At 43.6% G+C, this 21,142-nt stretch overlaps 1 protein-coding gene across 1 annotated transcript in view; it reads right to left on the bottom strand.

The window, feature by feature from the left end:
• LOC310748851 (uncharacterized protein) overlaps nucleotides 1-21,142 on the bottom strand; it is a 102,795-nt gene that overhangs the window by 78,845 nt on the left and 2,808 nt on the right. The window contains exons 2-11 of the mRNA XM_083584842.1: nucleotides 18,837-18,887; nucleotides 17,835-17,995; nucleotides 16,996-17,066; nucleotides 16,414-16,579; nucleotides 14,711-14,848; nucleotides 13,553-13,745; nucleotides 12,574-12,713; nucleotides 2,987-3,090; nucleotides 1,440-1,605; nucleotides 18-200 (exon numbers count right to left, since the gene is read on the bottom strand). Of these exons, the coding sequence (XP_083440968.1) occupies nucleotides 18-200; nucleotides 1,440-1,605; nucleotides 2,987-3,090; nucleotides 12,574-12,713; nucleotides 13,553-13,745; nucleotides 14,711-14,848; nucleotides 16,414-16,579; nucleotides 16,996-17,066; nucleotides 17,835-17,995; nucleotides 18,837-18,887 (1,373 nt within the window). The remainder of the gene's footprint in view (nucleotides 1-17; nucleotides 201-1,439; nucleotides 1,606-2,986; nucleotides 3,091-12,573; nucleotides 12,714-13,552; nucleotides 13,746-14,710; nucleotides 14,849-16,413; nucleotides 16,580-16,995; nucleotides 17,067-17,834; nucleotides 17,996-18,836; nucleotides 18,888-21,142) is intronic.

Here is a 21,142-nt window from a genome sequence, read left to right on the forward strand (position 1 = left end):
GCTTCAGAACTACCTACCTGGCTGATACCTACTGACTCATGCAAGGTACATTTTCTTCCCAGGTATCCCTCCAGAATCCGCATAATGCCCCCAACAGCAGGCTCATGGTCACAGTCATTTCTCGTGGAACAGAAGTGATTTACTAGGGCAGTTATTCCTAAAAAGGCACTCTGTCTCCTTCGTGGTGACTGTAGCAGAGGCTGGAAATATGCATAAACACAGGTTTGTGATTGCAGTAAATCAGGGATGGGCAGACTTCAGTGAAATCTACTTTAATTCAAAACTCAAGGTCCACCGACTGGATCCAGGTATGAAATAATGGCCCAGGGAACAACGTAGAATGAAGGAAGATGGTGCTTCACACCTAGCTCAAGAATTTCATTGTGGAAGAAGGACTCAGGTCCACTGTCCCATCACACAATATCCACTCCTGTTTTCTCCCCAGACCTGTCTTCATCTCAGCAGCTGAATCTGATATTGCTGTTAAGTAATTGGGAGTGAGAACCTATTGGCGACCCATCGCACATCACCCAGACTACCTTCAGCTAGGAATGGCTGAAGCTGTCCTTTTTGGTTTTCTCTCCACTTTTCATTTTTCAAAGCTTGAGAGTTCAGTTTCCCACATTTCCACAGCAGTTTTTACGTTAAAAAAAAACTCTCATGGAAATTCATCAGTGTTTTAGTGCAAATTTCTCGTAATGTACACAACTTTTGCACGGGATTTTGTCTCTAATGTACACATTTTTGCAAAATGCTGCCCCCAATACAATCCTTTGTTGTATGCTGCTTTCACTAATGTGTGCATTTCTATGCACACCTTACACAAGGATATGCATTTCTGAAGATAGGACTTCAAAATTTGGAGAAATGTGAATTTCAAAAGATGGCTTCGTTTTGGTTTGCATATTGTTTCAGAATGTCAAATTAGGGAGGTTTGCCTTTAAATGTGAAAGTGGATTTGGTTTCTTCCCCATCCCTACACTTGCACCTTGTATATGGTGCTGTGCACATCTGTGACAATCCATCATGACAACCAACCAATGGGAACTGCAATAAAAGGTTGCAGGGCGAAGCGCTGCTCTTCAGAACTCCAGCCAAGTGTGAATGAAATCAGTCCACCTTTAAATGCAAACATAACTATATTTCTTCCCCATCCCTATCTTCAGTTATCCATCCCAATTCCAAGACCATAGCCAAGGGCGTATGTCCCATTCCATACATATGCATACAGTGCTTCTACAGAAACAGGGATGATTCATAGAATCACAGAATTGTAGAGTTGGAAAGGGGTCACAAGGGTCGTCGAGTCAAATCCCCTGCAATGCAGGAAACTTTCACCCAACGTAGGGCTCAAACCTGCAACCCTGGGATTAAGAGTCTCATGCTCTACAGACGGAGCTATCCAATTTGACTCAGCTAAATTTCACTTCCGTGCTTACAGCCAGAGCATCAATCATGCCTGCAGTAGGCTCAGGGATGAAGGAGAGGGACCAAAGGAATGATTCGATCTTGTCCTCGTCTACTTCTTCAGAGACGATCATCTCTTTCATCAGGACCACACAGGCTTCAGTGGCACAGGAGGGGAGAGCGTCCACTAGAGGTTGCCTGAAAGGAACCCAAAAAGAAAAGCACATCTGATTTGACCCAAGAGGAATGTAGAAAGTTGCCTTATAATGAGTCCCACGATTGATCTATCTAGATCAGTACTGCCCACACAGATTGGCAGCAGCTCTCCAGGGTTTCACGCAAGCGTTTCCACCAGCCCTACTTGGAGATACCAAGGATTGAACCTGGAGCTTTTGCAGATGCTCTACGACTGAGCTACAGCATAGTCAGGATGGAAATAAATATATAGTTTTGAAGTAGCTGTTTTTGTTGCTAGTTGCAGAAACATTGGGTTGCATTCAATTAACTTTTAATCAGAGTAGACACATTGAGATTAATGGACCTAAGAACATCACGACCCTTAATTCCAATGGGTTAACCTGAATAAAAGTTAGTTGAACACACCCCATTGGCTGTTATCTTTTTCCAGAAATCTCTAAGGTGGGTGGGTCCCACAGAATGATCATGGTTCTTCCTTGAGAATGTCACAACTCTTGCTGCTGCTGTTCTTCAACCACTCTGTAGGAATAACGGAGACGACGGGAGGTTTAATGCAGGTGAGCTGTGCAGAAGCATGGTGGGCAAGCATGCTCCAAGCAAGCTGCTGACTAGCTCTTCAGAGGCTCCTTTTATTTGCAGAAGTCAACAATTGGAAACAGTAGTGAAACCACCCTGAACTTAACGTATATCCATCTAAGCACATTTCCAGCATTAGCAAATACACATGTCAGCAGGTGCTTCCCTAAGATGTTCTCCTCAATACTTGATTACGTCTGCGTCCCTGGTCATGGTCCAGCCAAGCGTTATGTCTAGTAAACAAATCTGTGAGAGGACAAACGGTCAGGGGGAAAACCCTGTTTTCTAGCCAAGAAGGCAAAAGGTCAGGGAAAGCAGGCGCAATGCTCCTTGACATACTGTTGCATGTCTGATGAGAGGTTTGCCTTTGCAAAACGGAGCGTTACCTCCACACACTCCTTCACAGCTTGTATGTTGAGTGGATGAATAATTTTTTAGGCCAATTTTCAGCAACCTAGTATAGTCCACAAACATCTGGAGGGCAAGCCCCATTCCCCCCTGGCCATTGGTCATGTGGACTGGAGCTGATGGGAATTGCAATCCATCAACACTGGAAGATCACCAGTGATGGCTGTGTAAATCATATGCAGTCCTGTGTCCCTTCTTAGAACTTCTTTTTGCCAATGGATAAGTGACTGCCTCAGGCAACACAAAATACTAAATACACAGGGGTGGTATGAGTTGTAGTCCAATACAACTGGAGGGCAACAGGGACGGACAGCCTGGGTGAAAGGGACAGAAAAGCTCTTGGAACTCAGAGCTGGCAAATCTACCAAAACAAACAGCCATTTTGAAGCTGTCTTACCAGTTGCCTTGACACTTCGATGAAGATCCCTGCCACAGGCTCAGCAAGGCACCAGCAGAGAGAAGCCGAAGTTCAAACACCAATGCCATGAACAGGTTGGCAGACTAGAAGGAAAGGAGGACAGAAATCTGCTTCACATGTCTGATCAACTGAACTGGTTGTCTTCAGCTCTGAAACCATCACCAAAGCTTTCAGGATCTCTGCCGGAGACGGTTTCTTTTATATATCTATATCTATATATCTCTATCTATCTATCTATCTATCTATCTATCTATCTATCTATCTATAAATAATTATATTTGGTTTTACAAATTAAAGGCTACATTCAAAGTCTTAAGTAATAAAAAGGTAAGTAAACAAAGAATTATGGTGCTGGAGGAGACTCTTGAGAGTCCCGTGGACTGCAAGAAGATCAGACCTATCCATTCTTAAGGAACTCAGCCCTGAGTGCTCACTGGAAGGACAGATCCTGAAGCTGAGGCTCCAATACTTTGGTCACCTCATGAGAAGAGAAGACTCCCTGGAAAAGACCCTGATGTTGGGAAAGATGGAGGGCACAAGGAGAAGGGGACGACAGAGGATGAGATGGTTGGACAGTGTTCTCGAAGCTACCAGCATGAGTTTGACCAAACTACGGGAGGCAGTGGAAGACAGGAGTGCCTGGCGTGCTCTGGTCCATGGGGTCACGAAGAGTCGGACACGACTAAATGACTAAACAACAACAACAACAAACAAAGATTCACCCGAATCTCTGGACTTCCTCCCACCCTTTCGTGGGTTCCATCTCTAGTCCTTTTCCGCTGCATATTTAAAGTCACTCCCATTTTTTAAGTATCCCATATAAGACTACTTCTTGTTACACTACAAGTGTTATTCAAATCCTGCAAAAGAGTTCAATTGTTTACAGTGGTTTCCAAGGTGAATTATGAATCCCCCCCCATCTTGCATGGATTTTCATCTTGCCTGAGTTGGAGGGGCATAGCTTTCGATAGACCGAGATGTTGTTTGCTACTAGTATGCATCCAGTTATAGGAGGTTGTGGTGTGGTGTGCCTATTCCATATATTGGGATATATATTTCTATGGTCCACCTAATCTCGTGGTTGTAATTTGTTGTAAATTTTAACATATTTTAAATTGTTGTGGCTCACCTTAAAACCTTGGGATGAAGGGCAGGCTATTAAATTAACAACAACAACAAAATAAATAAATAAATAATAGAATTGTTGTGTTGGAAGGGACCCCAAGGGTCACCAAGTCTAATCCCCTGCAAAGCAGGAATGTATATAGTGAATGGTAGGTGTTTTGTATGATTAAAAGATGGTAGAATGTATTAATGCTTATACTTTTAAATGTATTGTAAGCCACATGCCTTTGTATAATAAGCAACTAAGTAGACAGTCAAATAACTACCATCTGGAGCACAAATGAAAGGCAGAAAAAGCTAAGAAGCAAGCAAAGCAAGAGGGATTCTTCCTGAAATACTTTTGTACATGGAAAGCAACTGAAGAACAAAAATATGGCCTTCCAGACATGCAACCAACATAACCACAGAAACCCCAACAAGCTGACTGCAAAAAAACTGGTCTCTTTTCTCAGTCCTAATGCTTTGGGGGATTTTAAAGGTAGCACCTTACAGTAGATGCTTCTAATCATTCTATTTTACTAATAAAAAATAATTGGGGTGAGTGGGTGGGAAACCTACTTACTACCCTAAATATTTATTTTTCCTCTTCCTCGGCCTGTGGAACCTCTGTAATTCCAGCCAAAGTCTAAACACTGCAATCGACCCAGCTACTCCCTGGACGGAAGCAGCCATCTAAAAGACTTGCATTTGACATTGGGAAGGCCGTGGGATGAAAGAAAGGACTAATTGAAGAGGTGCTTCTGGCTTATTTCCTGATAAAAAGGATATTGGTTGATATTCAACAGAAGCACTTATTCCCTTCAAAGATTGCTATTTATTGACTGCCAGATGCCAGTACTTCTAAGTGATGCAGCGGAGGCAGCATTGGAAATGAGACCAGAAAAATGAATCTAGAACTGCACATGTGTATATATATATATATATATATATATATATATATATATATATATATGGAATCTGTTCAAGTGTAACTTCCTCCCACCCACCCCTGATGTCCTGGCAAGGATGTTAGCAAAGTGCAGTCAAATTGCTTGCTCTCAGTTCCTTTGAATTCTGTCTTCAGTGGGAATGGGCAAATCTGTCAAGCTTTGGTTTCTCTGTTTCTTATTTTTAATTCGCATTTCCACATCCACTTGCATAGAGGGGACATGTGTGTTTTCATGAAAATTCACCAGCATTTTAAGGCAAATTTCTCTCAACATGCACATTTTTAATGCATTCTTCCAAAACAACAACAATTGTGTTTATTAAATTTGTATACTGCTCTTCATCTGAAGATCTCAGGGCAGAAAAATGCAAAATGAGAACACAAATTACAAAATGAAGCAAAATAAAAAACAAATTGATAACCCCTCTCCTACGAAGACGTTTAAAAAGCCATTAATATAATTTATAATTACAACTGCAAGATGGAAGAGAATCCTTGGTGGAAGTGCAAAATAAAAGGAGATAAAAGATAAAAGGAGAAAAGTATCTCATTGTGGAGGAGAAGCAAAGAGATGACATGTGACTTCATCAAAGATTCTCCTGATAAAGTGATTAAAACGTCAGGAAGCTGGTGTAATTTCTTCATTTTGGAGGAAATTTACCAAACTGTTTGCAAGACTCTGCGCAAGCAAAGGAGCGTGATAAGAAGACTTTCAACTCTCCAAGTCACAGCTTGTTGCTGTTATTAAAATACTTCACTTGTAATAGTGCATTTGCAGGATAATAATGCATTTTTGTAAGTTGTTTTCACTAACACATGCATTGCCCCCCAGGATATGCACTTTTGTACACATTACCTGGCTGCAGAATTGCATCGCAGAAATTTGGAGAAGTCTGAATTTTGAATGATGGCTGTGTTTCTGTTTGTTTACTGTTTTGCGAAGGGAATACAGTGGTACCTCGGGTTAAGTACTTAATTCGTTCCGGAGGTCCGTTCTTAACCTGAAACTGTTCTTAACCTGAAGCACCACTTTAGCTAATGGGGCCTCCTGCTGCTGCTGCGCTGCTGGAGCACGATTTCTGTTCTCATCCTGAAGCAAAGTTCTTAACCCGAGGTAATATTTCTGGGTTAGCAGAGTCTGTAACCTGAAGCGTATGTAACCTGAAGCATATGTAACCCGAGGTACCACTGTAGTCTCACCTTTAAATGCATACTGAATCAAATTTCTTCCCCATTCCTAATCTTCAGGCAAGATCCCTAATCTTCAGGCAATTCTCTTTGATTTCATAGAACCACACCTATGAAAGTACAAGTGATCAATGAACCAGTTGTACCAGTTATCTTCAGTTGCTTTTAAGGGTGGAGCCTTAAGGAGACTGGAACCAGTGTTCTTCAAAACTGGAAGCATAAGTCCAAGAGTTTTTGGCAACACTGGATTTCCCCTTGTTTCTTGAAGGATTTCTCAGGCCCTGCTTGGGGTGAAAGCCCAGATGTGTGTTTGGCTGGAAGCTCTCCCATTCCAAGCTGGGATCCCCAAGAGTGTTCTGATTGGGTGTGGCAATAATCTAGGTGGGCTGGTGCATGAGTCAGCACCATGGATAGTTCCCAGTGGAGAGGGGACCCACCATTGGGTGCATTCAAATTAATCAGAAGTGAGATGGATTCACATTAAAGGTGGATGGGGTTTCTTAGATGGCTGTGGGTATTATTTCACTTACTTAAAATTGTGGTAAGGCAGCCCTGTTGTATTTGGGGACCCACCAGCTTGTTCTACTGAATGGGGCCCTTGACATATACCCCCCAGTTCCTACCCTGATGGGACCACTCTGTAGGCTTGTGCTGTCGGAGTAGCGAAAAACAGGAAAGTAAGTGCTTTAAAAAGTCTTCCTGAAGTGATTAAGCGGGGAAGGTGTTCCTTTACTACCTTACACAAAGAGTCGGCTTCTTTTATTCATTCATTTATTTATTTTAAAATGTGGGAGGGGGGGCATGTGGAAAACTCTTGGCAGACCTCATCCAGAGCTGGCTGCAGATCATACCTGCAATTTTGTTGTTCTTGGAAACCACTCTTGAACGCTCCTTTTCCACAAACACTGAGGCGTTTTGTAAGCGAGCAGGGTGTTTACTGAAGAGGCCTGACTTTGGTCGGAACACACTTAATACCCCTGGGATCGTACAGCATTTTGCAAAGCTTGAGGGTCAGGAACCCAGCGCTTTCCCACTTTTGAACTTGAGCTGATCAAATCAGGCCAATTGGTTCAGAAATTTTTGACTCAGTGAAAAAGGAGAAGAGATGCTTCTGTTGAAATACGGTAGGGCTGCCATACGTCCTGATTATCCAGGACATGTCCTAGAATTCACCTCCAAAAATTGCATCCTGGATTATTTTTCGAAAATCTGGCAAACGTCCTGGGAAATTTACTAGGGGTTAAATCGTGCCCAAAATGCTTTTAAAAAGCTCCAGAGCTCAAAAATTCTTGTAGCTTTTACTTTAAAAAGCTGAACAACTTGGGGGTTTGTCTAAATAAAGATCAATAACTTTGGGGTTTTCCTTTACAAAGCTCAACAATTTTGGTGGTTCCCTTTAAAAAACTCAACAATTTTGGGGTTTCCTGGTTTTTACTTTTTCAAATATGGCAACCTAAATATGGCTCACTTTTATTATCTATTGGTGGGAACAAAGAACAGGAAAATACGAAACCATGCTTTTTGTTCAGAGTGCTTTGAAGCCAGATTGAATTTATTTAACCGTAAACAATCCTAAAAGAGACCAAAGCAATATATTGGTTTTGAATTATTTGTCTATTGCACAAGGGAGACTATTTTGTTGAAGATGTTTACTGTATGATACAAAAGAGATTGACTGCTTGTTGTTGTATAGCAATTGGTGTTATGATACTGATGTGGATTTTTGTGTTTATACGATTTTAATTTGTATATATGTTTTGTAAAAAGAAAATATGCCCTTTATCAATTGAGCTGCACGAGGACTGGCTCTGCATCCCAGATGTTTGTCAGTATTGAAAAGAGTCTGCATGGAAAAAGTTGTCTCCAGTGCTGGTTTTTAACCCTAGTCTGACTAGCTCATATTGCAATATTTGTTTCCCCTTCTTATACTCTCTCAGGATTGTAAGATACAAGGGGTTGTATCTGAAATTAGTATTATTACAGGTAAACAAGTCGCTTTGGACCCTACCCATTTTTGATGGTGCTACTGCAGCTTTCATTAGTCAACAAGTAATTTTACGTCTGCTGATCACCACCTATTTTGTGATCTCTCAAGGATAGAATAATAATAATTGCTACTCTTTGGATGTACAGTGGAACCTCAGGTTACATACGCTTCAGGTTACATATGCTTCAGGTTACAGACTCCGCTAACCCAGAAATAGTGCTTCAGGTTAAGAACTTTGCTTCAGGATGAGAACAGAAATCGTGTTCCAGTGGCGCAGTGGCAGCGGGAGGCCCCATTAGCTAAAGTGGTGCTTCAAGTTAAGAACAGTTTCAGGTTAAGAACGGACCTCTGGAACAAATTAAGTACTTAACCCGAGGTACCACTGTATGGTTTTGAAAAGTCATGCTTATTGCCATCTGTGAAAAACTGGCCCATGTGCTTTCAGGGACAGCGTGGACCCTTCATACTTTGACTCTGTTTGGGAAGTTGTTTGTGATTTATAAAACCAAATAATCTCACGGTTGGCACATTCCTACTAAATACGATTTTATCTGGCAACATTTATGAAGACTTGATGTATTTTGTGTGAATATGAACCTTGGATTCCACTAGGGAATATATTTTGCATGATTTTTATTTTTTGCTAGCTCTTTTTCATCTTGCATTTTTATTCTCTTTGCCTTTATAACAGTTTTTGCTGTTGGGCTTTTTTTGTATTTGCAAATCTTGTTAAAAGAAAAATGGAAAAGGAGGAGGGATGCCATCTTATTTATTTCTATACGATGTTTATGAATATCCCCCAAAGGAACGCAAGGCAATATAGAACTAGGCATGTGGGGGAAAGCCAGTTCAGTTTGCATTTAAAGGAGAATCTGCCTAACACCTTCCCTCCTGAATTTGACTTCTGGGTCTTTTCCAGCCCTACCTGGGCATGCCAAGGATTTAACCTGGTAACATTTTTTGCCAAGCCTGCACTCTATTGAGGGATGGGCAAACGTGTCCATTTTTTATTCTCTCCATTTCTCAAGTCTTAAGTAGCCATATCAGTTTATTGCTTTTAGAAGTCCTCATGTAAATTCAAAAGGACCTTAGTGTGCCAGCTTCTCCTAATGTACACATTTTTGCAGAACAGTTTCCCCTAATAAAATGCAGTCATAAAAATGCTTACAAAATGGGCTTTCTCACCGACATGCAATATAATTATGCACACTCTCCCCTTGTGTATTTGGCAGACATTGCACAGATGGAGAATTGCAGTGCAAAATTCAGAGACTGTTCAAATGCCAAAGGATGGCTCAGTTTTGGTTTCCGTATTGTTTCGGAAACTGCAGATCAAGTAGGTCGGCCTTTCAGTGCGAACAGAAATTAATTTCTCCTGCATCCTTTGCTCTGCTACTGAGCTACAACTCTTCTCTTAGTTGCTGATGTGTCCTTTTGTCTCCTTGAAGGAACAGACAGAATTACCTTTCCCTGTATCAACTGGGTGCCATTTAGATTTTGGAAGGCACCGTTGCTAGTCTTCATATGGTAATTTGTGCATGCCTTTCAAGAGAGGCAAATTATTCATAGCGTGCCTGTTTCGGTCCTGAACAGGCTATCTGCTGTTTTCAGTGCTAAGAGCATGTCCCCCCCCCGTATTATGGTGTCGGCTCCAACCCATCCACCCCCCTTCCTTCATTCCTATCTCCTTCTCTCCAACCATCTTTTTAAAGACCCCTGGTCCAGGAAGAGGCTGATGGGAAATGTCCACAGCACAGCCTGGGAAAACACATCCTTACCAGCCATGGATAGTCTTATTTGTCCCTTGCATTGTTTTGGCTTTGAATGGGGGCGAGATTATGCGCTACATTCAGGCGACAAAAAACCAAGGATAAATGCCGGGGGCGGGGCGGGGGAGAAGCCCCCCGATTCTCATTCAGAGGAGAGGAGAGAAAGCATGCCACTCACCAGGGAGCCTTAGAGAGTTATTTCAAATGCCATTGTGTGAAGGGATTGGATTTAAATGCAGATTAAGCAATGGGGCGTTAAGGGGGCAGAAGTGTCCAGGCAGGGCGGGAAGTGGGAAGGAAGAAGCTGTCCAAAAGTGGAGAAAAGGAGGGGGTGGGGTGGGGAAATTCTGTTTCAAAGATGGATGGTCTGATGGGTTGACAGTTCTCCAGAATGAAAGCCACTGTGCAGGCAGACAGTTTGGGTTTCCGTCCACTTTGTCGCTGTTTGATTTATTTGGCTGGCCAGCTTTCTCTACAGGTGAATAAGGAAACTCACAGAATTGTTGGAAGGCACCCCAAAAGGGTCACCTAATCCAATCTGCTGAAATGCAGGAATCACTGAATAAGTGCGGCCCGTAAGAATGCGACCTGTTCAACCGCGTTGAAATAAAACTGCCATTAAAAACAACAACTCAATTCCTCATCCTCGATTACAAAATGAGCCGTGACCTATGTTGTGTGTGTTCATTTTGTTACATTAGTAGAGAAAACAGTTGCAAACCTCAAAAAAAGGAACAAGAAAAATGATGAAAATGAATAACAAAATAAAGGATAAGTGTAAACAATGCTGTGGCACATTTGGATGTGGCATTGTGTTAAATTTCTCAGGCTATGTACAGTTAACACTGTCCAGATTGGTGCTTCTGTGCATGTGGTAGTTAATAGATCAGGCATAGGCAAACTCGGCCCTCCAGATGTTTTGAGACTACAATTCCTGTCATCCCTGACCACTGGTCCTGTTAGCTAGGGATCATGGGAGTTGTAGGCTGAAACATCTGGAGGGCCAAGTTTGCCTATGCCTGTAATAGATTGAGGGCACCATTCACTCTATGCTGCACCGTAGACCAGAGGTCGTCAAACTAAGGCCCACAGGCTGGATACGGCCCACCGGGCTCGTTAATCTGGCCCACAAACCTTGCGGACCCTGCCGCCCACTCTGTCAGTCCCTGAGCTAAACAGGCGCAGCACAGAAGCCTCGCCGTGCGGAGACTGACTTCTGCGACACGGCACAGTTTTTGATTGGCTGCAGGAAGCTCCTGCAGCGAATCAGAAACCACAGACGCCTCTGGGTGCTGCCCCTTCCTTCCCGCTAAGGTGGCCAAGTGGGAGGAAACGGCCAAGCAGGAAGGAAGCGGCAGTGGCATGGAGGCTGCCTCTGCCGCCCAGGCCAGCGGCTTGGGCTCTCTGCCCCCTGAGACAGTGGACATCGACTCTGCCAAAGACAAGGCAGCATCTGCGGTTGTGGCGTTAGTGGCATGGGGGGGGCTTTTGGGAGGTGGTGAGTCCAGCCCCCCACAAGGTCTGAGGGACAGTGGACCGGCCCCCTCCTGAACAAGTTTGCTGACCCCTGCTGTAGACTGTATGAACCACCAAGGCAAATGTAGTTAGAGAAGCCTTCAGTGGCAAATGCTACCTTGGGTGTGTGTGTGTGTGAGAGAGAGAGAGAGAGAGAGAGAGAGAGAGAGTCTGGTTTGGACGGGTCTATAATGTTCAATACACCTAAATTTGAGTAGTGAAGGCTGCTCAATCTAGACAAAGTCACATGGGCTCCCTAGAGACTAAATATCCTGTTATTCATGTAAGTTTACTAATTGTATAGGACATGTTGTCATTTTTATTTTATGTTCTTACGCTTCTGCTTGGTTGCAACCTGTATTCTACATCTGCGCTCAGTGGGGTGTTGGGTTAGGGTAATTGTCGAGTGTGAGAAAGGGTGTGTTTGTGTATTTGGTTGCCTTATTAATAAATTTCAATAATACTCTCCAAAGCATTCAACTCCAGCATATGTAAAACAGCTTTGAGGAGTGCCTTTTATGATTAAGGTAGGAAATAAAATAAACACAAAAGAACTTAGACAAGACCTTCTGTTTTGTTACCAGTGACAATAGCTCTCAGAGGCTGGGCTAACAAATAAATGGTCATCGGATAACAGGCCAGGAGGGAACGTAACTCAGCACAAGTGACCCTGAATCTGTTTTTCTGATTGGAGCTATGGTCTCTAACAGTGACCTCTCAACCCAGGGACACATAGAGCATTGATGAAAAGTACATATTTATCTTGGGCCCCTTTGGAGCCAATACATCTCAGGGCTGATTCACATGACACACTCACCCCAAACACAAATACAATTTGTCTGCAGCTAGATTCCGGTTCATGAAAGCTAATGCCATAATACATGATGGCTTTAAAAGAGGCTTGTGCAAATTATTGGACAACAAGGCTATCAATCTTTTTGGGGGGGCAGGGGCAGAGGAAGAGCACAAGAATTCCATTTCTCCCATGCAAGTGCCACATTTTCAACACCAGCAATAACCAATAAGTATGACAAAAAATTATATAATAACTTGCCTCGGAATCCGCTCTAGGATTCATACAAAGCTTCTGTAGAATTTTGGAGACCACTGCCACCTCATCCTCCTTTCCCGGCCATCGTGCTGTTTTTTCCCTTTCATATAACAGGCTGCTCTCGTAGATATCCTTGGTGTCTACTGCAGAAGTAAACCAGGCAATGGGGAACAATTGAAACACAGTCAACACTCTGAGGCCTTAGGAAAACCACCAGGAAGGCAACTGAGCTCTCAGCTTCAGTCCTCCCTCCCATTATGATTTGCAATATATTACATCATCATACACTTTTTTTTTCTGTTAGCATTTGGGAATATGGACAATTTACCATCCCTTTAGTGCAAATTTCTGCTCATCTAAAATACAAAACTGTGATTCCCCCCCCCCCCTTTAATGTATGCACTTCTACACATGCTTTATCCAAGGATATGCTTTTCTGTAGACATGACTTGGCTGGAGAACAGCAGCAGTGCAAAATTCAGAAAAGTGCAAATTTCAAAGGATGGCTGTGTTTTACTTTGCACATTGTTTACAGAAGCGCGAATTGAGTAGCTTCACTTTTAAATAGTATCAACTTTCTTCCCCATCCCAAATGACATTGTAGCCTAATAAGTGGGGTAAAATGAGTCTTATACCCCAAGCAAGGGCAGTTCAAAAAGACTTTTTGTTAACTTGTCATTGCTTAGAGGCATTCACTAACCCAGGGTGGGTAAACATTTTCAACTCCAGAACCACACTGTGTGTGTATGTGTCACATGCCAGTGATTGGTGCTGGCACAAAAGTGGACATGACACACACAGACACACAGACACACACAAACGTAAGAAGCTGTGATTTGCCTCCCTCTCTACCCAACCCAAGGTCATGATGGGAATGAAAATCACACCCTCTTTGCTCTTTATATGATCAACCTGCAGAGAAGAGAGGTCACTTGGCTTAGGGATGGGGCAAATAAACATGGTAACAGGGTCAGGCACCAACCTCTTTCATGTGCTGTGATTTCAGCTTCCGTTCGGAACAGTTTCATTGCCATCCGAGTCTGGGTCTTCACTCCGCTGCCCTTCCTCCCAGGAGATGTAGTGAGATGAGACTCTATACATTGGGATTCTGCCAGGATTCCCTCCTCAAACTTCTGAACACACTCAAGTTTGGATGATATGAGCTGCTGTTCAGGCTAAAACATAGGGATAGAGAGATGATCAAATGTCCACTTAGGTCACATTCACACCATACATTTATAGCCACTATGATGCCACTTTAAACAGTCATGGCTTCCCCCAAAGAATTCTGGGAAAGTCATTTGTTAAGGGTGTGGAGACTTGTCAAGAGACCCCCCCCCTTTCTCATCACATAGCTACAGTTCCCAAGGTTTTCCCTGTGAAAAGGGTTTGATTGCTGAATCACTCTATGAATTTTAGCTCTCCAAGGGGAACAGGGGCCAACTAATACTCTCAGCACCCTTAACAAACTACACCTCCCAGGATTCCGTGTGTGTGTGTGTGTGTGTGTGTGTGAAAACCATGACTGTTTAAAATGGTATGACAGTGCTTTAAATGCATACTACACATCAGGCCAAACAGGCTAGGTACTCCTCCAAATGTTGTGACGACATTTCAGTTTTAAAATGTACGTTTTACAGGAAAAGTGTGCACAAAAATACATATTTTTGGGAAAACGCATTTCACGAAAAAAGTGCATACCATTTAAATTGCATTTTAACTTGTATTTTAAATCCCCCCCCCATTATGTTTTTACTGTAATTTTACTGTTGTTAGCCGCCCTGAGCCCGGCTCTGGCTGGGGAGAGCAGGGTGTAAATAAAATGTATTATTATTATTATTATTATTATTATTATTATTATTATTAATGTAGATTTTTCATGTGGCTTTACAGAATTATAGAAAACAGGCTGGGACAGGCTTACGATCGGACATTATGTGAAACTCGCACAGAAATAAAAGAGCCTGATCTATTCCTACCTTGATATGAACCATTCCCCATGTGTCTACAGGCTCAACACAGTGAATTGCCTCTTGATAAATAGTTGTTCGTGTTTTTAACACATATAAGTCCTTGAGTAACAACATAGCTAGCTTCTTGAAAGAAATAGTGGAAGAACAAGAGGTTTAACAGTACTTACTGGTGCACTGGGCAAAGCAATGGACCTCAGAGAAGTGAATCCAGAAAACCGGTGAGAACACAGGTTTAAATCTTTCGTCTTCAAAAGGAGAGGCCCTTTCTGCTGATATCTGGTTGGGCATTTCCCCAGGACATCCACCTAATCAACAATCACAAGACAACAAAAGGGAATTATTTTATTGGGCTCCAAAGTGCATGATAATTCGAACCTACAACCCAACAGAAGGTGCATTGGGTGGGGGGAGAGAGATAGGTCTGCAGTGTCTTAGCCCTTGGAACTCTCCCTCCCACATACATCGGCCTTGCTTTTCCACAAAACCCCCCACAACATTTGCCTGACTAGAATGTGCTTGTCTGGACAGAGCATGGGTAGGCAAACTAAGGCCCGGGGGCCGGATCCGGCCCAATTGCCTTCTAAATCCGGCCCACAGACGGTCCAGGAATCAGTGTGTTTTTACATGAGTAGAATGTGCCCTTTTATTTAAAATGCATCTCTGGGTTATTTGTGGGGCATAGGAATTCGTTCATCTCCCCCCCCCCCCATATAGTCCGGCTCCCCACAAGGTCTGAGGGACAGTGGACTGGCCCCCTGCTGAAAAAGTTTGCTGGCCCCTGGGACAGAGGATAGGGAGTCGTGTGTGAGTGTTTGTAGAATCCAACTCATTGTATAATGGTAAAAATTATATTTGTTGCTTCACACACTTCTGAGCGAAAGAGCATCTCCATTTCATGGCCAATCTCAGTCTGACTGTGAATGAAACAAGAGGAAATTGCATAGTAATAGTGCTGTGCGAGACAGTGTGTGTGTTGTGTGTGTTGTGTGTGTGTATACTGCCCTTCATCCAAAGATTACAGGGCACTTCACAGTATAAAATCACTTGGAAACAATTGCTTCCCATTGGCCTTTGAGACTGGTGGACATGTGTCATGGTGGTGACCCAATATATGTGGTGCCCAGTAATTATTTCTGGCTTGGTTGAACAATAAATGAACAATTAAGTCTGTTCCATAACTATCTATTATTTCTTAATGCTACGAATGACTGGTAATTTGTACTTTCATGGGATGAATTTACCATATATCATTGTATAGGCTAATTCACAGAATTAGAACTGTATCAAACAACAGACGCCCCCCCCTGTGTTGTGTTATGTGGATGCCGTGTTAGGTGTTGCTCTGTTAATGTATGTGGATGTGAGTGTGGTGCAATGTGATGTTACGTAGTTCTAAAAGGGGCAAGAATGAGACTAAGGGGGGAGGAGGGCAAGTTAACAGCAAGAGCCCCCCTCCCACTGGGCGGGTTGCAAGTAAGAAGGCAAACAGTTGAGGGCTGGCAGAAGGCAGACTGGGGTTGGTGGAGCAGTACACATTTTTCCTAATGAACTAGTCTCCACTGTACAAAATTCACCAATATTTCTGACCAAGAGTATACAGTGGTACCTTGGGTTAAAAACTTAATTCGTTCCAGAAGTCCGTTCTTAACCTGAAACTGTTCTTAACCTGAGGTACCACTTTAGCAAATGGGGCCTACCGCTGCCACCACGTGATTTCTGTTCTTATCCTGAAGCAAAGTTCTTAACCCGAGGTACTATTTCTGGGTGAGTGGAGTCTGTAACCTGAAGCGTCTGTAACCTGAAGCGTCTGTAATCCGAGGTACCACTGTATACTGGACCAAGGCAGCTTCGAATGTTCAGAACTGCTCACCTCTTCCACGCTGCCATTCGTCGTTGCCACCAAGGATGTCTGAAGAGCACTGAGGATGCCACGCTTGATGTTGAGTGCCCAGATTGGCTCACTCCTTTGGGGGAAAATCTTCAGAATCTTTCCATTATGGTAGCAAAACCAAAGGGGATGCTGCTCCAGCGCTTCCCTGTAAAATAGAGAAGGGGAAGGTTTCTTGGTTCCCCCCCCCCCCCGGTGAAGTGATGTAAACTAACCACTTGCTTACAAATGATGTACATGAGAAGTCAATGGGCCAGTAAATATTCACATCTCCCACTCATTCAGATACTCTAGCTTGGTAGAAAACCAGCCCTCCCTAGGATACTGTATTGGGTTGATTCAGGATATTTGTAAATACCTTTTGTGCCAGACGCATCTCTGTGGCGAGGGAGTTCCACAACTTAGGAGCTGCCACAAATAATACCTTCTCATGGGGTCACCCACCCAAACTACTGATCTTAACACCTGTGGGGGTGGGTGCAGTCTTTCCAGTATAGGCCATGTTGCTCCCAAGTTATTTTGCTCCCACAGCGAGGACTCGTTTTTGACAAAGTCTTGTTTTACCTTAAACTTCCATTTTCTTTGTGCAGCCTGTCTTTGGACCCAGATGTCGTCTTGATCTGGACATCCTGCAACTGGGAACGGCAACGATACTTGTTAAAAGGTTCTTTTCATCGTATGGCTAACTACAAGGGAGAAGGGTTGTGTGTGTGTGGGTGGGGGGAAACGTTGGGATTTTGCAGACTGGTTGAACCTCTGGTGCTGGAGACCAGGAGAACTGGCCCAGTTGCGTTGCCCTTTCTCTGATGGAAGGGGGAATTTGGAGCTCTTCACAAGGAGAAATCAGGTAAGAGGGTGTTTCGATGGTTCAGAGAGATAAATAATGCATTGTGTGATGGGTGAATTGCTCTCAACTCTCCTTGAGTTTCACTTGCAACACTCCTTCACTTCATGGGAACGTTGGGATTGTAAAAACACAACCCTTCAGGGTGAGTGGGGCTGCTCCCATCTGTGGAGGTGGGGCCTGGTTCTAGGTAACTATCCTGCACCCTTCTGTTGCTGCCAATTCCTGAGTTGCCTCCTCCCTCAGCTGCTCACAACACTCCCTGGCCTCCATTGAGATTCTCTGCTCTCTTGGAGGTCAGGGGGAATAGCCAACATCATTGCTCCTTCTTCTGAAGTGACTGAAGACAAGGAACAAGGGAGAGAGCCTCCTTCCTCCAACCCCAGGTCCCACCAATCAGGCCCTTCTCTGTTTCTTCTTCCTCTTCCTGTTGTACTGGAGCCTGGGGACCAAGCCTCATATTGACAGCACTGCAGGGCTCATGACAGGTTTTCAAACTTCGCAAATCTGAACTTCCACTCCTCTTTTGTGCCCCTGTTGGACTTGCCACCACACTCACTTTTAAGACTCTGTGACATCTTGCCAGCACTTCAACAACAGCGGTGCCTTCAAGGGAAATGCCACTCCTTTCTTCGGCCCTTCCTGGAAGGAATGTGTTGGTCGAAGTGGAGTATCTATAGCTGAATCTGGATCCAGTTGGGAGAGGCAGCACATTGATTTCTAGCGGGGAGAGTAAAGTTTTGAGACAACTTTGTTATTGACAGATGGGCACAAAGGTGTGCACAAAAGGGTGCACATGGGGTGTGCTGGGTGTGCCTAGGCACACCCGAATGGTTGTTGTCATTTTTTAATGACACAGGCAGAATTAAAAGGCTGGACTGGATCTGCACTGGAGCTGCAGCTCCTACCAAATGCAAGCAGAAGCTGCAGATCCATCCCAGCCTTTTTCTTCTGCCTGCATCTCTCTCAAACACATAGCCCCACTAAACTTGGTGTGAATATTCCCAATGTGGCAGTGGTGGTCTTCATCAAAGGTTGCATGCCAGGCACCATTTGGATTAAAGATGGCAGACTGAAACATGACTTTGGCATGACTTCACGATCTGGAACATACATAATGGGTCCAAAATAATAAATTACACTATCCATTTTTTTTTAAAAAACCCCACACACAATATATTGGGAGTTCTACAAATTCCCTGGTAGTGTCCCACTAGCTTTTAATGCTATTTTTACCAATATATAAATTTGTATGCAGTTTTTCCACAATAAACACATTTTGTGCACATAATGTGTTTAGAGCACTGCATTGCAAAATTCAGAGGAATGTGAATGTTGAAGGACAATTGTGCTTCAGTTTGCATATTGTTTCCGAAAGGGAAAATTAGGGAACTTCGTATTAAGATACAAACTAATTTTCTCTCCCCTCCCTACTCTGAGGTTCTTCTGTATTCATATTATTTATCCAAGAGGCTAAAACTTGCTGGATAATTCCCTGCCCCACCCCCATATAAACTGCCCTGCCACAGTTCAGTACAAAGAATTTGCCTTGTCTACTCACCAGCACATTGAGAGACACAGGACTCTTCATGCTTTGAATTCTCCAGAGTTCCTATAATAACAAACCAAGAGGGATTGCAGAAAGGCATTTAGAGAAAACTCTCTGTAGGTTCAGTTGCTGATCCTGCAGCTGTTTATTTACCATAGACCTAAAAAAAAAAGCTTAAAAGCAACGTCACATTTACAGGAATTCAGGTTGACACTGTCATCTTGGAGACCACCATGTTTATTTAGCAATAATAATAAATGGATTCTATCCATGAAGAAAATGGCAGTTTTTGTTCTAAAACCATTTCCTCTGCAGAATGTGCTTTCGGTTTAATCCACACAAGAGTTATGTTTCTGACAATTTCAATCTGATTAATATTAACTATGATCCAGTTCCCCTTTTCCCTGAAACCTGATGATCTTCAGAATACAAAACTCTGCTCAAAAAAATAAGAACAGGTCTTTTTGGCATCCTAGTCTTACAGTGGCCAACCAGATGCCAGTGGGAAAAACACAGGCAGGATCTGAGCGCAATAGCACTCTCTGCCCTGTGGTTTCCAGCAACTGGTATTCAAATGTGTGCTGCCTTTTGATTACGGAGGCAGAACATATACAGTGGTACCTCGGGTTAAGTACTGAATTTGTTCCGGAGGTCTGTTCTTAACCTGAAACTGTTCTTAACCTGAGGTACCACTTTAGCTAATGGGGCCTCCCACTGCTGCCGCGCGATTTCTGTTCTCATCCTGAAGCAAAGTTCTTAACCCGAGGTACTATTTCTGGGTTAGCAGAGTCTGTAACCTGAAGCGTATGTAACCTGAAGCGTATGTAACCCGAGGTACCACTGTACATCATGGCTAGTAGCCACTGGTAGCCTTCACCTCCATGAATTTGGAGGTGATTCTCTTTTAAAGAGAATTGGTGGCTGTCATTGCCTCTTGTGGGAGTGAGTTCCACAGTTCACGTAGTGCATGAAGGAGTCTTTTATCTGTCCAGAATCCCCCAACAGCTTCACTGGATGTCCCTGAATTCTAACGTTCCGAGAGAAGGAGAAAACTTTTCTCTATCCGCTTTCTCTATGCCATGCATAATCTTGTAAACTTCTATCATGTCACCTCCTACTTGCATTTTCTTTAAACCACAACACCCCCAAATGTTGCATCCTTGGAGCTGCTCCACACCCTTGATCATTTTGGTTATTTTCTGAAACTTTTCTGACTCTAAAACATCCTTTTTGAGGCCCTGAAGGAAAAACATTCTCCCAAACAAAGGCATTAAACCAGCCCATGTGCTTTTAATCAAGCCATCTTTCTCCTAATGTTTCAGTTGGGATTCCCTTGGATATTAAACCCAGACGAAACTGCCTGTCATCTTCCCTCTTGAAGCATCTCTACCCAACCTTCTCACACTGTTGAAGCTTTTGTCTCCAACATCCTGCCACATACAGGAGTTACCAACCTTTTTGGACTGATAGGCACATTTGCAAACTGGAGAAACATAAGGAGTACAGCCTTTGACACTGACTACAACAGAATGCTGTTTCCAAACCTCATTTTTTGTTGGGGGTGTGTGCAGGAAGTGGGAATGAGAACCTGTGGGCACCAGGGACAGCCTTTGAGGGCGCAAGTGTTCACCATGTTGCTGCCCCTCTTGCACAAATCAGACCTGCAACAAAATATTGTTAGGAAAACATTCTTTAAGAAACAGATAAAAGTTCCTGGAAGCTTTAAAGAGGGTTCCAGAATTTTTCTTTAGTGTGTAGGAATGGCACTCTAGGCTTGACTGGTGTCAGCTGGAGGTGCAAATTAAGGGAGGAATGTCAGGTGTGCGTGCAGGAGCCAGGCCCTGTGACCAATAGGACTTTGCAGGACTGGGGCCTTCCTAAGTTTGTTCTGAAGAGGCAAGGCGTGGCCCCACAGGTGAGGTCGATTGGTAACTCACAGCACCTGGTGGCAAGAGCCGGGAAGGGATATAAGGTCAGCATTTCCCTTCAGCTCTTTGCCACAGCAACACGCTTCCTGCCTTGCTGTGTTTGGCTTCTTGCTTCCTGGCCCTCAGAACCTTGGCTTCCTGGCTTCTGGACCCCCATTCCTGCTCCCACCCCGCCATCTTGCCCCAGGCCCTGACGTCCCCTGCTGGGACATTGATCACCCGTGAACAGGACCGTGACAAGGAAGTTGCAGGCTGCAATTTCCACACGACGAAAACACACACACACACACACACACACACACACACACACACACATGCTGTCAGCAGCACGCACGCTGACAACAAGGTTGGAAGTAAGACAATGTGTGCTGCTGATACTGTGAGTTTTGC

Source organism: Podarcis filfolensis (assembly GCF_964270895.1).
Source record: "Podarcis filfolensis genome assembly, chromosome: 14".
Classification (NCBI taxonomy): Eukaryota; Metazoa; Chordata; class Lepidosauria; order Squamata; family Lacertidae; genus Podarcis; species Podarcis filfolensis.